At 36.4% G+C, this 15,557-nt stretch overlaps 1 protein-coding gene across 1 annotated transcript in view; it reads right to left on the bottom strand.

Moving 5' to 3' along the window:
* Nucleotides 1–15,557, bottom strand: part of LOC125147610 (uncharacterized) — a 40,326-nt gene that overhangs the window by 20,508 nt on the left and 4,261 nt on the right. Inside the window, exon 5 of the mRNA XM_047824677.1 lies at nucleotides 12,094–12,257. Coding sequence (XP_047680633.1) covers nucleotides 12,094–12,257 — 164 coding nt within the window. The remainder of the gene's footprint in view (nucleotides 1–12,093; nucleotides 12,258–15,557) is intronic.

The following is a 15,557-nucleotide window of genomic DNA, read 5'->3' as shown; positions in this document are numbered from 1 at the left end:
TACCAGTTGAAATTCTCCATATTTTTCACCATTTTCTTAACTATATTAATTATTGTTATTTTAAGTTCTCTGTCTGATAACTCCAGTATATGAACCATCTGTGGGGATATTTCTACCATCTGCTTTTACTATGGTTTTTTGGTTATGTGGACCTTTTTATAGCATTCCTAATAATTTTTACTGGATGCCAGACATTGTGCATTAAAAATGTAAAGGTTTGGAATAACACTATCTCTTTCTTGAGCCAGTTAAGTTGTCTTCTGGTACATAGATATAGTGCAAATAGATCATCTTAATCCTGTCTAGGCTTGCTTTTAGGCTTTATTAAAGATGATTTACTTTTTTGCCATTACTTCTTAGATATTTTAGGCTTTAAGCTAAAGCTTAGATACTTAGGCTTTTCTGTGGTTTCCTCTAAAGGTCTGTTGCATTTAGACATTTTCTCCACCTTTACCAATCTCTAACTCCATCCTGCGTCCCTAGCACCCTGCAGCTACTGAATCTCTGTTCAGTTCTTTAGCCTCAAAGATGCTTACAACTTTCACAACTACAACTCAGCATGGATAATAGATCTAAATGTAAATTGCAAAAGTATAAAAACTCTAGAAGATGACACAGGAGAAAATCTAGTTGACACTGGGTTTGGCAATGACTTTTTAGATACAACACCAAAAGCATGATGCATAAAAGAAAAAATTGATTAAGTTGGACTTCATTAAAATTTAAAACTTCTACTCTGCAAAATATCCTGTTAAAAGAATGCAAAAACAATCTACAGTCTGAGAGAAAATATCTGCAAAATATTTGCCAAAAAATTTTTATAGAAGTTGTATAAAAGACTTTTCTTCAAATATACATAGAAGTCTTGGGGCGCCTGGGTGGCTCAGTTGGTTAAGCATCCGACTTCGGCTCAGGTCACGATCTCACTGTCCATGAGTTCGAGCCCCGCGTCGGGCTCTGTGCTGACTGCTCAGAGCCCAGAGCCTGTTTCGGATTCTGTGTCTCCCTCTCTCTCTGACCCTCCCCCGTTCATGCTCTGTCTCTCTCTGTCTCAAAAGTAAATAAAAAAAAACAAAAAAACAAAAAACAAATATACATAGAAGTCTTAAAACTCAACAATAAGAAAACAAACAAGTAAAAAATGAGCTAAACTATGAACAAATGCCTCACCTGAGCAGATATACCAATGACAAATAAGCACATGAAAAGATTTTCAACATCATATATCATTAAGGAAATGCAAATTAAAACAAAATAGGATACCACCACACACCTATCAGAATGCCTCAAATCCAAAAACTGACAACACCAAATACTGGGGAAGATGTGGAGGAGAGTTATTTATTGCTGATGGGAATACAAATAGCACAGCACTGTCCAAGACCATTTGGCGGTTATTGACAAAGCTAAACATAGTCTTACAACACAATCTGGGAATTGTCCTCCTAAGGTATTTACCCAAATGAATTGAAAGAATTATGGTTCACACAAAGTCTACACATGAATGTCTATATAGAAGCCTTATTTATAATTGCCCAAAACTGGAAACAACCAAGATGCCTTTCGAAAGGTGAATAAGCTGATGAACACACTGTAGCATATTCATGCAGTAGAATTGTATTTAGCAATAAAAAGAAATGAGCTATCAGGCCAGAAAGACCTGGAAGAATCTTAAATGCATGTGAAGGCAATCTGAAGAGGGCTAAGGTCTCCAGTAGAATCTTGAGTAGTAGTGGTAAAAAAAAAAAAAAAAAAAAAAATCATACATCCATACTGTGTCTTAACTTTGATGAAAATACTTCTAAATGTAATGATTAATATGTTTTGGGGAGGGGTTGCATTGACATCAGTTACAACATTAGGGAGCTACCTTTTTGTTGTTGTTGTTGTTGTTGTTTTAATTTAAGAGAGAGAGTGAGCAGGGAAGAGGAGCAGAGGGAGAGAGAAAGAGAATCTTAAGCAGGATCCACATTCAGTGTGGAGCCTGACACAGAGTTCATTCCTACAACGCTGGGATCATGACCTGAGCCAAAATCAGGATCAACCAACTGAGTCACCCAGGCGCCCCAAGGAGTTACCTCTTTATCCTAGTTTGCTAAATAAAGAGTTTTTTTTTTTTTTTTTAAGATCATGAATAGATTTTGAATATCATCAACAATTTCCCCTATTTATTGACTGGTCATATTTCCAATTTGATATGTTAGTATGGTGAGTTACAATGATAGAATTTTTAGTTGTTGAACCACTGTTGAATTTCTGATGTGAACTTGGTCTGGATGTATTTTTTAGTATGTAGTTTGATTCAATTTGTTGGTACAGTGTGTTTACATCCATGCTCAAAAGTGAAATTTGCCTATAATTTTTTTCATTGATTTTATATGGCCTCATGAGTATTGAGTAGTTTCTTCTTTTTTTTTAAGTTATGTTTTCAACAGATTGTATAAGACAGTGATTAGTTGTTCTTTGAAAGTTTGTCAGAACTACTTATAAACCTATGTAGAGATGACATCTTTATTGTAGAGAGTAGAAATTTTAATACTGATTATGATTTTTGAATGATTATTTGACCAGGTTTTTAAAAGATTTTTTGACTTACATTTTCTTAGAAAATAATGTATTTTGGGTAAGTTTTATAAATTTATTGAATATAGCCATTCAAATTACTCTCCTAGGAGCTAAATCCTTCTCTTTCTTTCTCTACCTTTTTATACTGATCTATTTAATATTAAAAAGAAAAAACCTTTTGGTGATATTATTTGTTTCTCTTGTTGTTTTATTAAATAATTAAGTTACACTTTTATATTATTGTTTTCCTCTATATTCTCTGGGCTAACTCTAAATTATTTTTAGATTTGCGAGTTAAGTGCTCACTTTATTTTTCATATTTCTTGTGTTCTCATATGTAAAAAGTATAAATTTCCCTCTAAGCTCCACTTTAGCTAGCTTCATGTCACTACTCATTTGTAAGAAGTGATTTCACTGGCTTTCATTTCTAAAGATTTCATAATTTCCATTTTGATTTCTTATTTGGACCTTAAGATGTTTAGAAGTGAGGATTTTGTTTCCCAAATTAATTTTTTAAGTTTATTTATTTATTTTGAGAGAGAGAAAGAGAGAGAGTGCAGGGGAAGGGCAGAGAGAGAGAGAGAGAGAGAGAGAGAGAGAGAATCTCAAGCAGGCTCCACATTGTCAGTGCAGAGCATGACATGGGGCTCGATCTCACAAACAGTGAGATCACAACCTGAGCTGAGATCAAGAGTTGGAGGCTTATCTGACTGTGCCACCCAGGAGCCCCTCCAAATTAATTTTTAAACTATCTTTTTTGCATTGATTTTTATTTTTATTTCATGTGGGTCAGAGAACACTGTCTCTGTATTATCAGTTTTTAAAGTGTTTGTTGAAGATTCTGTTGTGTCTCAATATATAATTTTTGTAAATACTTTGTGCATGCTTGAAAAGAATACATTTTCTATGTTGGATGCAAAGTATTACATATATTTATTGAAATTTACATATAAATTTAGATAAGCATTTTTATAAACCTTTTTTTCTGGTTGAGCAACCAGTTTCTGAAACAGAGTGTGTTAGATCTTTATCGGTGGTTTGAAATTGCTTATTCTTCCTCTTAATTATATTGTTTTTTCTACATTCATGTTGAATTATAAAGTTGGACAGAGCAAAGGTCATGATTTTGATGATGGATTATTACTTTTATCATTAAGAAATTGTCTCTTTTGTTGTTAATAATTTCATATTAAACTCTACTATGATATATTATCTTTGCTAGATTAGGTCTCCTCGTATATTTATTCCTATTTCTTCACTTTTAGCCTTTCATTATGACATTTTTCCAGATATCTCTTATAAACAGAATAAAACTGATTTAAAAAATTAAATCTGGGGGTGCCTGGATGGCTCAGTCATTTAAGCGCCGGACTCTTGATTTCAGCTCAGGTCATGATCTCACAGTTCATGAGATCGAGCCCCGCATCAATCAGCACGGAGTGTTTGGGATTCTCTCTCTCTCTCTCTCTCTCTGCCCCTTTCTCTCTCTCTCTCTCTCTCTCTCTCTCTCTCTTCCCCCTCTGTCTCAAAATAAATAAATAAGCCTTAAAAAATTAAATCTGCATCTTTCATTTAATAACTATCCTTAATTATTAGACACTTCATTAAATTTATTCTTTCTTCTATCAAGTGTAGAGTTCACAAAATATTTGATGAAAATGACAAAATGCTTTTACTTCCCTTGTATCTTTTCCTATATATACTATCTACAATACTGACATGTTTCAGTTGCTATGACTGTGAAAAATTACCCCAGAATGTAATGTTAAAAAAAACACCAACTTCCATATATATGGATTTTGTTGTTCACAAATTCAGACAGGGCACAGAGGGGATGGCTTGTCTCTACTCTAGAATGTCTGGTGTCTCAGTTGGAAGACTCAAAGACTGGGCACTAGACTCATGTGATAATTAATTTACTCAGAAGTCTGGTGGTGGATGCTGGCTGGGAAGTGCATTCCCTTTCCATAGAGGCCTCTCCATACAACCTCTTTTTGTGAACTAGTTTGGACTTCTGTGCTGCATGGTGGCTGGTTTTGCCAAAGTCAACTTCCCATAAGAGAGAGCTAGGATGAAGCTCTATCCTTATGACATACCCTCAGAAGTCGTAAGTGACTGCTTATGTGTAACTGCATAAGTGTTACTTCTGTGCACTCTACTGGGCAGAACAGTCACAAACCTGCCCACCTTCAAAGGGAGGAGAAATAAATCATGATGAAGAATGACAAATTTCTGAAAAGCATGTGGAACTGAAAGCATTACTTTCCTACGGATATTCCTATGTCCAGTTTTGGAAAACTCAATCTTGATAACAGTATTATTTAGAGCATATACATCAGACTAACATTAAGAAGTTCTTTACAAACAATACTTACTTAATAATAAATTTTACTAATTATATGTCCACTTTTTTTCTTATATTTCACTCTTCTTTGCAGAAGTGCTCCTTTGACAGTTTGCTCAGAGAGGATCTGTAGGTGATAAATTCCTGAGTTGTTGAGATGTCTTAAAATATAATTTTCACCACTGAATTTGGAAGATTCTTTGGCTAAGTATAGAATTCTGGGTTTGAAATTCTTTTTCTTACCATTTTGAAGATATTGATTCCTGGTTTTTTTCCTTCTTGATTTCACTATTGCTGATGAGAATCTGACCTCAATGATTCTCATTCCTTTTGTAGGTTATCTCTGATAACTTTTTGGATTGCCTCTTCTTCTCCAGGCTTTATTGAGGGGTAATTCACAAATCAAATTGTATAGAGTTAAGGTGTACACCATGATGTTTTGATATATGTATCCATTATGAGTTGTTGACCACAAAGAAGGTAATTGACATCTCTATTATAATCTCAAATAGTAGTTCCTTTTTTTTTTTTTTTTTTTTTTTTTTTTTTTTGCGAGCACAGTTAAGATATCCTCTCTTAGAATTGTTTTTTAATCCTTGATTTTCTGGGGCGCCTGGGTGGCGCAGTCAGTTAAGCGTCCGACTTCAGCCAGGTCACGATCTCGCGGTCGGTAAGTCCGAGCCCCGCGTCAGGCTCTGGGCTGATGGCTCAGAGCCTGGAGCCTGTTTCCGATTCTGTGTCTCCCTCTCTCTCTGCCCCTCCCCCGTTCATGTTCTGTCTCTCTCTGTCCCAAAAATAAATAAACGTTGAAAAAAAAATTAATCCTTGATTTTCTAAAATTTCACTATAAATTGTCCAAACCTCACCATACGATGTTCAATATGTCTTATTTATTCTACTAGGAAGGCTCCTTTCAATCTAAGGATTCGTATCTTTTATTTGTTATTTCTTTCCCTCTATTCCCTGTATTCTCTCCTCCTGAAATTCTTCATGGATGTTAATGTTTTTCAATTGATCTTTTGTTTCTCAATATTTAATTTAAACATTCCATCATCCCAGTATAGCCTAGAGTTTAAAATATGCACTCTGAAAACCAGACTCTGGATTCAAATCTTGGCTCTGCTATTTACCAGATGTGTTACTTTGGATGAGTTATAGTCCTTTTGTGCCATATGTTTCTCATCAGTACAATGGGAATAATCCTAGCACATTCCTGACAGGCTTATTATGAGAATTATATGAATTTTAGATCAGTAAATAGGTTAGAACAATGTTTTGAAGATAGTAAGCCATATATATATATATGATAGTATATATATATATATGATAGTAAGCCATATATATATAAGAAAGATAAGAAGAATAGCTTACTATATATATATATATATACTTATATATATATATACTATACTTTCTTATTATCATTCCCTCCTGCTGCCCAATGGACCAACTTACTACCCCAGTCTTCAGCTATGTCTACTCTGTTGTTCAGCCCAGGTACTGAGCTTTTATTCTCAGCAATTATATTTTTCATTTCTAAAAATGTAAGTATTTTTTGAAAAACCCATTTGTTCTTGCTTTATGTATCAAATACCTTATTATCTAAGAATATTAATTTTATTTATTCGTTATTAGTTCTTTCACTGAGTGTGAGTTTTCTTATTTGGTTTTTCTTTCAGAGTTTACAATCCTTAAGTAACTCATGACAATTGACCGTGAACTCATCCTTGCAGTTGTGATTTCCTACTAGTCCTCAGTGCAGCCTTCTTGGTGGGAGAGATGAAAGCAAGTTGCTTAGGGTTATTGCCTGTGGTATACAATGGGCAGCAGGGTGAGGATGGGCTGCCAGTTTGGGTATCTGAGTTTCTTATGTTTGGTTGCTTCTCACTTCTACCCAGTAACATCAGACATATTGCTTCATCTCAAGACCAGCTTCTGGAGAGTAAACACTTATACTGTAGCACCTGGCTTTTCATTGTATTTTATTACTATATATTATTATATCTGTTCTCCATTCTGTACCAAGAGTCAAACATGGTACTTGGAATATAGTAAATTCTCAGTAAGTGTTTACTAAATGCACAAATAAAGGAAAAACAGAAATTTAATTAAATTTTAAAACCTGCCATGGCTTGTTTTGAGACTTTAAGGCAAGTTACTTTAGCGCACATTTATTACATGCCTCTACTAAGTATTTTATATACATTATCTAATTTAATAATATTCACCACAATTCAAGTAAGTGAACTATATTCATTAGGGTGTAAGTTCAGCTCCTGTTATAGAGATCTAAGATACTACAGTATATACTTGACAGCAATTTATTTCTCTCTTACATAACAACCTAGATTTAAGAAATCTAGGATTGGTATGGTGACTTACAGTGTCAGGTAACTAAACTCCTTCTGTCTCATTGCTCAGTCATTTCTAGTTTGCCCCTTGGTTTATGCCCTAACGTGGTTCATCACTATATCTTGATTCTTATCAGTAAGGATGGGAGAGGGAGAAGGAAAGGGCACAACTTTTCCTCTTTTTTTCCCCCTTTTCAAGTTTTTATTTAAATTCTAGTTAGTTAACATATATGGTAAAATTGGTTTCAGGCTGCAATATGATGATTCATTACTTACATACAACACCCAGTGTTCTCACAACAAGTGCCCTCCTCAATGCCCATCACCCATTTATCCCATCCCCCCACCTATTTTCCTCCATCAACTCTCAATTTGTTCTCTGTCATTAAAAGTCTCTTATGGTGTGTTTCCCTCTTTTTTTTTTCCTTCCCCTATATTAATCTGTTTTGTTTCTTAAATTCCACATAGGAGTGAAATCATGTGTCTTTCTCTGACTTATTTCGCTTAGCATAATACACTCTCGCTCCGTCCATGTCGTTGCAAATGGCAAGATTTCATTCCTTGTAATGGCTGAGTAATATTGCATTGTATATATATACAACTCTTCTTTTATCTATTCATCAGTCTATAGACATTTAGGCTCATTCCATAGTTTGGCTATTGTTGATAGCACTGCTATACGCATGTGCCCCTTTGAATCAGCATTTTTGTATCCTTTGTATAAATACCTAGTAGTGCAGTTGCTGGGTCAGAGGGTTGTTCTGTTTTTAACTTTTTGAGAAACCTCCATACTGTTTTCCAGAGTGGCTGCACCAGTTTGCATTCCCACCAACAGTGTAAGTGTCCCCCTTTCTCTTCATCTTGCCAACATCTGTTTTTCCTGTGTTGTTAATTTTAGCCATTCAGACAGGTTTGAAGTGGTATCTCATTGTGGTTTTGATTTGTATTTCCCTGATGGTGAGTGATGTTGAGCATCTTTTCATGTGTCTGTTAGCCATCTAGATGTCTTCTTTGGAAAAATGTCTGTTTATGTCTTTTGCCCATTTCTTAACTGGATTATTTATTTTTGGGGTGTTAAATTTGGTAAGTTCTTTATAGATTTTGGATACTAACCCCTTATTAGCTATGTCATTTGCAAATATCTTCTCTCATTCTGTAGGCTGCTTTTTAGTTTTATTGATTATTTCCTTCACTGTGCAGAAGCTTTTTATCTTGATGAAGTCCCAAGCTCATTTTTGCTTTTGTTTCCCTTGCCTCCGGAATGTGTCTAGTAAGAAGCTGCTATAGCCATGGTCAAAGACATTGCTGCCTGTGTCCTCCTCTAGAATTTTGATGGTTTCCTGTCTCCCATTTAGGTCTTTCATCCATTTTCAATTTATTTCTGTGTGTGGTGTAAAAAAATGGTCCAGTTTCATTCTTCTGTATGTTGCTGTCCAGTTTTCCCAACACCATTTGTTGAAGAGACTGTCTTTTTTCCATTGGATATTCTTTCCTGCTTTGTCCAAGATTAGTTGACCATATAATTGTGGGTCCATTTCTGGGTTTTGTATTCTGTTCCATTGATCTATGTGTCTGTTTTTGTGCCAGTACCATACTGTCTTGACTTGAGATCTGCAGACATCTCTTATACTCATGTCTCATTGGCCAGACTAAGTCACATGACCTAATTGCAATGGAGCCTGAATCTTTATTTTTGGCAGTCTTATGTCCTACTAAATTTGAGAGTTCTGTTACTGTAGAAGAAAGTAACAATTAACATTTGAAACCATTACTCTTTATATTTTAGTGGAATCTAAGAATACAAAAAACATTTCCAATTAAATTGTGACAATACTTTTTTATCACTTAGAATTTTTATTGTGTATTTATTGAAGTAGAACTTTTTGATTCATTTAGACATGAATTGAATTATATGCCACTTTTGTCCATACATAAAAAAATATATAAAAGAGATATGTAAGCAAAAGAAATAATTTAAGATATTTAAATTTTTTCTTCATGTTCAGAGTCTAACTATTCTTAAATCGCTTAACTCAGAAGCATAAATATCTGAAGTTTTCTACACAGTGTTATCCTCTGTATCATAAAGAATGCTTGTAACTGGGGCGCCTGGGTGGCGCAGTCGGTTGAGCGTCCGACTTCAGCCAGGTCACGATCTCGCGGTCCGTGAGTTCGAGCCCCGCGTCGGGCTCTGGGCTGATGGCTCAGAGCCTGGAGCCTGTTTCCGATTCTGTGTCTCCCTCTCTCTCTGCCCCTCCCCCGTTCATGCTCTGTCTCTCTCTGTCCCAAAAGTAAATTAACGTTGAAAAAAAATTTTTTTTTAAAAAAAGAATGCTTGTAACATATAATTTTTGTAAAAAGTGCCTCATTATTGGGGCACCTGGTGGCTCAGTAAGTTAAGTGTCCAACTCCGGATTTCAGCTCAGGTCATAATCTCACAGTTTGTAAGATCTAACCCTGCACGGGGCTCTGCTCTGTCAATGTGGAGCCTGCCTGGGATTCTCTCTCTCCCTCTCTCTCTGCCTCTCCCCTCTTGTGCTCTCTCTCTGAAAATAAATACATTTAAAAAGTGCCTATTATTTCCAGTATTTTCTTACAAACAGCTGACACCCATTCTGCAGATTTTGATGCTGGCTATGACTAAGAAAAGCTAGTAACTTAGTACTGATTCTGGACGTCTCTGGATCTAACTAAAAATTGGGGTCTTATGAATATAGAAGGGGAGAATGAGTATTAGGGGACAACTAACAGTCTTAGCAACATGGTTATCACTTCCATACTATAATTACGAGGTAAATGAAACCCAGAGAATGGACAGATTTGCCCACTGACACACAATTACTAAGTCATGGAGCCAGAATCAAGTCTAGGTGTGTCCAGCTTTACAAAACTACTCTGAAACACAAACCTGGAATTGATGAGGCTTTGAAGAAACTGGCATACTCATATACTGTTGGTGGGAGTGTAAATTACTATCATATTTTAGGGAATACAATTCAGTAGAAAAAGAATTGATGTGTTTCTGTTTAAATCCAATACTTCTATGAATTGAGTCTATAGAAGTATCAATATAAACGTGCAAAAATACACATATAAGGTCTACATTAGTGAGTCACTTGTTCAGACTTTAAATTAGACACGTACTGCAAATAAGGGTAGGGGGATGGTGGCAAGTAGGTTTGAATTTCAGAGCCAGCAGTGGTAATATTGTCGTTGGTGCAAGCCATAGCGTCTACAACCAGTAGTCACACTACCAACGTCCCCACTACATCAGTTCTGTGATGGGATTTTGAGACTTTGTCTTGTCAGACAGTCTCCAAGATAGGTTCTCTGAGCATCCCAGAGGTTCTGTGGGTTGCCTAGTATATTTCAGTGAATTCTTTTTCTCCTTAAACTGTTACATTGGTTTCTACTGATTGTAACTAACAACTGTTGACTGATAAACTGACCTCATTTGTTTTCCTCTAAAGTGCCAAATCCTTACTGCCTTAGGACATTTGCTCTGGTGCTCCCTCTGCCCTGATATCACCCGGCTGGTTCCTTTGTATCACTCAGGATTTAGGCCAAATGTCATCCTTTAGAAACAGCTGAGATCCTCCGCAGAAAGAAGTGCTACATCCACACTTTTCATTCTTCATCAAATATCCACGTTTTCTTTTCTTCGCAGAACTTACTAGTAGGTGAAATTATTTAGTTCACATTTATTTGTTTACTTGCTTATCTTCTCCTCCACACCAAAAGAAACTGCAGAAATTACCTTACCTGGCAAAGAGGCACATAGTGTGGGCACAATAATATTTGCTGAATTAATAAATGATGAATGAATTTTATATCTTTGTCTTGTAATACTTATGAAATTGGGAATATCCTTTGAATATTCATCAATTATTTGGTTAAATAAATTGGGGCACACCATGCAATGGAATATTATGCATCTATTAAAAAGATGGGTTATGGGGTGCCTGGGTTGCTCAGTCAGTTGAGTATCTGACTTTGGTTCACATCATGATCTCACAGTTTGTGGGTTTGAGCCCATATCGAGCTTTGTGCTGACAGCATGAAAGCTGCTTCAGATTCTCTTTCTCCCTCTTTCTGCCCCTCTCCTGCTCATGCTCTCTCTCAGGAGTGAGTCAACATTAAAAAAAATTTTTTTAAAGACGGGGTACATTTTATATATCTTAACATAGAAAGAATTCCACAACACTGCCAAGTAAAACAGTCACATGTAAATGAAAGTAAATATAAAGGGATATTTCATATGTGTAAGATGCCTAGAAATAATATGGGAAGATACTAAACAAATTGTTAAGAAAGAGAAGCCTCCGGGGTGCCTGGGTGGCTCAGTCGGTTGAGCAACTGACTTCGGCTCAGGTCACGATCTCACGGTTCGTGGGTTTGAGCTCCGCATCAGGCTCTGTGCTGACAGCTCGGAGCCTGGAGCCTGCTTCGGATTCTGTGTGTGTGTGTGTCTCTCTCTCTCTCTGCCCCTCCCCCACTTGTGCTCTGTCTCTCTCTCTCTCTCTCTCAAAAATAAATAAAATGTGAAAAAAAAAAATTTTTTTTAAAGAAAGAGAAGCCGCCTACTTCTTGCCATATATATATATATGGCAATAATCATGTATGCATTGAGTCTTTTGGTTTCAAACAAACAAACAAACAAACTGGTCTGAAAAAGATAGATTTATTAGAAAAATATGAAGGTCTGATATCCTTTGTAATGAAAGGAAAACTTGAACACACAACTACTGAAAGGGCAGAAAGGATACTGGGTCTCAGAAACTCCCAGAAACAAAGATATAAAAATTGTCAGATCTCTTTCCATGGGTCTCTTACCCCAGCTTCTCTATGCATGTCAGCTTCACTCTGTCTCACTGCTATCCTTCTGCTTCCCAAGTCTCCAGAGGGGGATGGTGGCGACACACTAGAGAAATCTGCTCTCTTTAGCTTCATCGAAGACTTCTTAGAACCATCTGTAGAGCACTTTCCTGTAGTTTGTCCTAGGTGAAGGAGGAAGTAGTAATGGAGACAGTTTGTAAAAAAGCACATACATGACATTTAGACCGGGGCTCTGAATTCTCTCACTTCAACAGAATACATTTATAATAATGTAAATGATGTAAGATTCCAGCGTTGGACATACATGGTGAAAACTTTTACATTGTCATTACGGTAACTGACTCTGTCTTCTAGAACACTCATGTCTTTATGTTCACATAATCTATAGGCAACAGCTTATCTTTAAGCATTGTTGAGAAGTCTTCCACAAACAATTTGGGAGCTGTATGTAACTCTGAATAGGGACTGGCAATAGTTGTAGTACTGCACCATTTCTCATAAACCTTGGTTGAATCTTAATCACAGTTATTTAGATCGTCAATATTTTTACAGAATATTTTTGCCCAGTCAGTCCCATAAAAATCCATAAGGTAATGTTTTAAAATTGTTAATATATTGGAGTAGACTACCTGCTGGTTTGTTTTATTTCAGTCTTAACAGAATAAAGGATTATTGCCTCTTCAGAGCGACTCAAATGTCCATCAACTGATGAACGGATAAACAATAAGGGGTATAGCCATACAATGGAATATTATTTGGCCATGAAAAGACATGAAGTACTGATGAAGTACTAATATATGCTACAAATAGAATAACCTTGAAAACATTATACAAAGTCAAAGAAGCCAGGCACAAAGGACCACATATTGTAGGATTCCATTGATATGAAAAGTCTAGAAGAGGTAAATCTGTAGAGACACAAAGTTATTACTAGTTGCCTAGGTCTTGGGTGGGGGGGTTAGAAATGGGAAATTCAAAGACAATAGCTAAATGGTGTGGGGTTTCTTTTCATGGCAATAAAAATGTTCTAAATTGATTTGGGTGCTAGATGCATGATTCTGTGAAGATACTAAAAGCCAATTAATTTTACAGATTAAATGACTGAATTTTATAGCATGTGAATTATATATCAATAAGGCTGTTTTTTAAAAATGTATCCAGGGGCGCCTGGGTGGCGCAGTCGATTAAGCGTCCGACTTCAGCCAGGTCACGATCTCGCGGTCCGTGAGTTCGAGCCCCGCATCGGGCTCTGGGCTGATGACTCAGAGCCTGGAGCCTGTTTCCGATTCTGTGTCTCCCTCTCTCTCTGCCCCTCCCCCGTTCATGCTCTGTCTCTCTCTGTCCCCAAAATAAATAAACGTTGAAAAAAAAATGTATCCATACAAAATATATAAAGAATTTATAAAATTCAACACCCAAAAAACAAACCATCCAATTAAAAAATGGGCAGAAGACATGAACTGACATTTCTCCAAAGAAGATATCCAGATGGTCAACAGACATATGAAAAGAGGTTCATCATCACTTATCATTAGGGAAATGCAAATCAAAACTACAATGGGATATCAGCTCATACCTGTCAGAATGGCTGAAATCAACAACACAAGAACCAACAGGTGTTGGCAAGAGTGTGGAGAAAAAGGAACACTCATGTGCTGTTGGTGGGAATGCAAACTGGTGCAGCCACTCTGGAAAACAGTATGGAGGCTCCCCAAAAAGTTAAAAATAGAAGTACCTTATGATCCAACAATCACCTTACTGCACTACTGGGTATTTACCCGAAGAATGTAAGAACACTAATTCAAAAGGATACATGCATCCCTATTTTTATAGTAGCATTATTTATAATAGCCAAGATATGGAAGCAGCCCAAGTGTCCACCAACTGATGAATGGAGAAGGAAGATAGATACACACACACACACACACATACACACACACACACACACACACACACACACACACACAGAGTGAAATATTACTCAGCCATAAAAAAGAATGAAATCTTGACATCTGCAATGACACGAATAGAGACAGAGTATAATGCTAAACAAAATAAGTCAGTCAGAGAAAGACAAATACCGTATGATTTTACTCACATGTGGAATTTAGGAAACAAAACAAAAATGATCATGCTTGAGAGGGATGGTGGCAGAAGAGAGAGGCAAACCAAAAACAGACTCTTAACTAGAGAACAAACTGATGGTTACCAGAAGGAAGGTTGGTGAAGGGGTGGGTGAAAGGTGAAAGGGATTAAGAGTACACTTATTTTGATGAGCACTGAGTAATATATTGAATTTTTGAATCACTATATTATACACCTGAAACTAATATAACACTGTATGTTACCTACCCTGGAATTGAAATTTAAAAATATAAAGAGTGCTTAAACAAAAAAACAAACAAACAAAAAAAACATGTATCCATAGACAATAGGTAAAATTGGCAGGGTTGTATTTCAATAAAATTTTATTTATAAAAACACATGACTGGCCCATGGGCCATAGTTTTTGATCTCTGTTCTAGAGTAATAAAATCTCGTAACTTTTGGCTGGGTACTGACCCACTAGGAAAAAAGTATTACTATTCCCAGCTTCTCTTGTAGAAGCTTGTGTACAATTTTTGGGAACTGTCCTTAAATGGAAGAGGTGTGCCGTTCTTTGTAGGTCTCCATTCTTCCTGTTCACTAGAATGACTGGAGCTCTTGCAGCCATCTTGGACCAGGAAATTACTTTGAAAAATGGAAGTCACACACAGTGGGGCAATAAGGTAGGAGGAGCCTGGAATCCTCACCCCATGAATCACCATACTAATCCCAAGATAATTTCACCAGATTTATTGAAAGAAAAAAATAAACTTGTCATATTAAAAACATAACGACTTTTATTTTGGTGCTTTCTATTACTCTGTGCTCATGGCTGAACCTAGGTCCAACTACTAAAGCCTTGAAGAGTTAAAAACTAGCTCTGCTTCCTAAAAGGATTTTAGGAATCCTTCCTAAAAAGGATTCCTCTGCTCTACAGGACAGGGGGGGAAAAAAAAAAGGCCCTGGAGGGGTTCAGCTTTACCTTGACATGATTAGAATAATGTCTGAAGAGCTCTAAAAAAGTGTTACAAATGAGCTCTAAATATAATATGCTTACTTTTGTTCTTGCAAAGACACAGGGCTACAGTCACAATAGCCTATCTTCTCCATAAAGGTATGAGGCATGAAGCAGGCCTAATATTTTCATGACCCTCCCCCAAAGTATCTCTGTGTTATGGAGTCACACTGGTATATACTGAATGTTTGTTCTCTTAAAATTCATACGTTGATGCCCTAACCCCAAAAGTTTTGCTGTATTTGGAGATGAGGCCTCTGAAGACTTAAAGTTAAATAAGATAAGGGTGGGGCCCTGATCCTATAAATTAGTGTCTTTATAAAAAGAAACACCAAAAATACCTCCCATTCCCTCCCTTCTC

This window comes from Prionailurus viverrinus, chromosome D2 (assembly GCF_022837055.1).
Source record: "Prionailurus viverrinus isolate Anna chromosome D2, UM_Priviv_1.0, whole genome shotgun sequence".
In the NCBI taxonomy this organism is placed as follows: Eukaryota; Metazoa; Chordata; class Mammalia; order Carnivora; family Felidae; genus Prionailurus; species Prionailurus viverrinus.
Note: the sequence above shows the minus strand (reverse complement) of the source record. Positions and strands in the feature narration are given on the sequence as shown.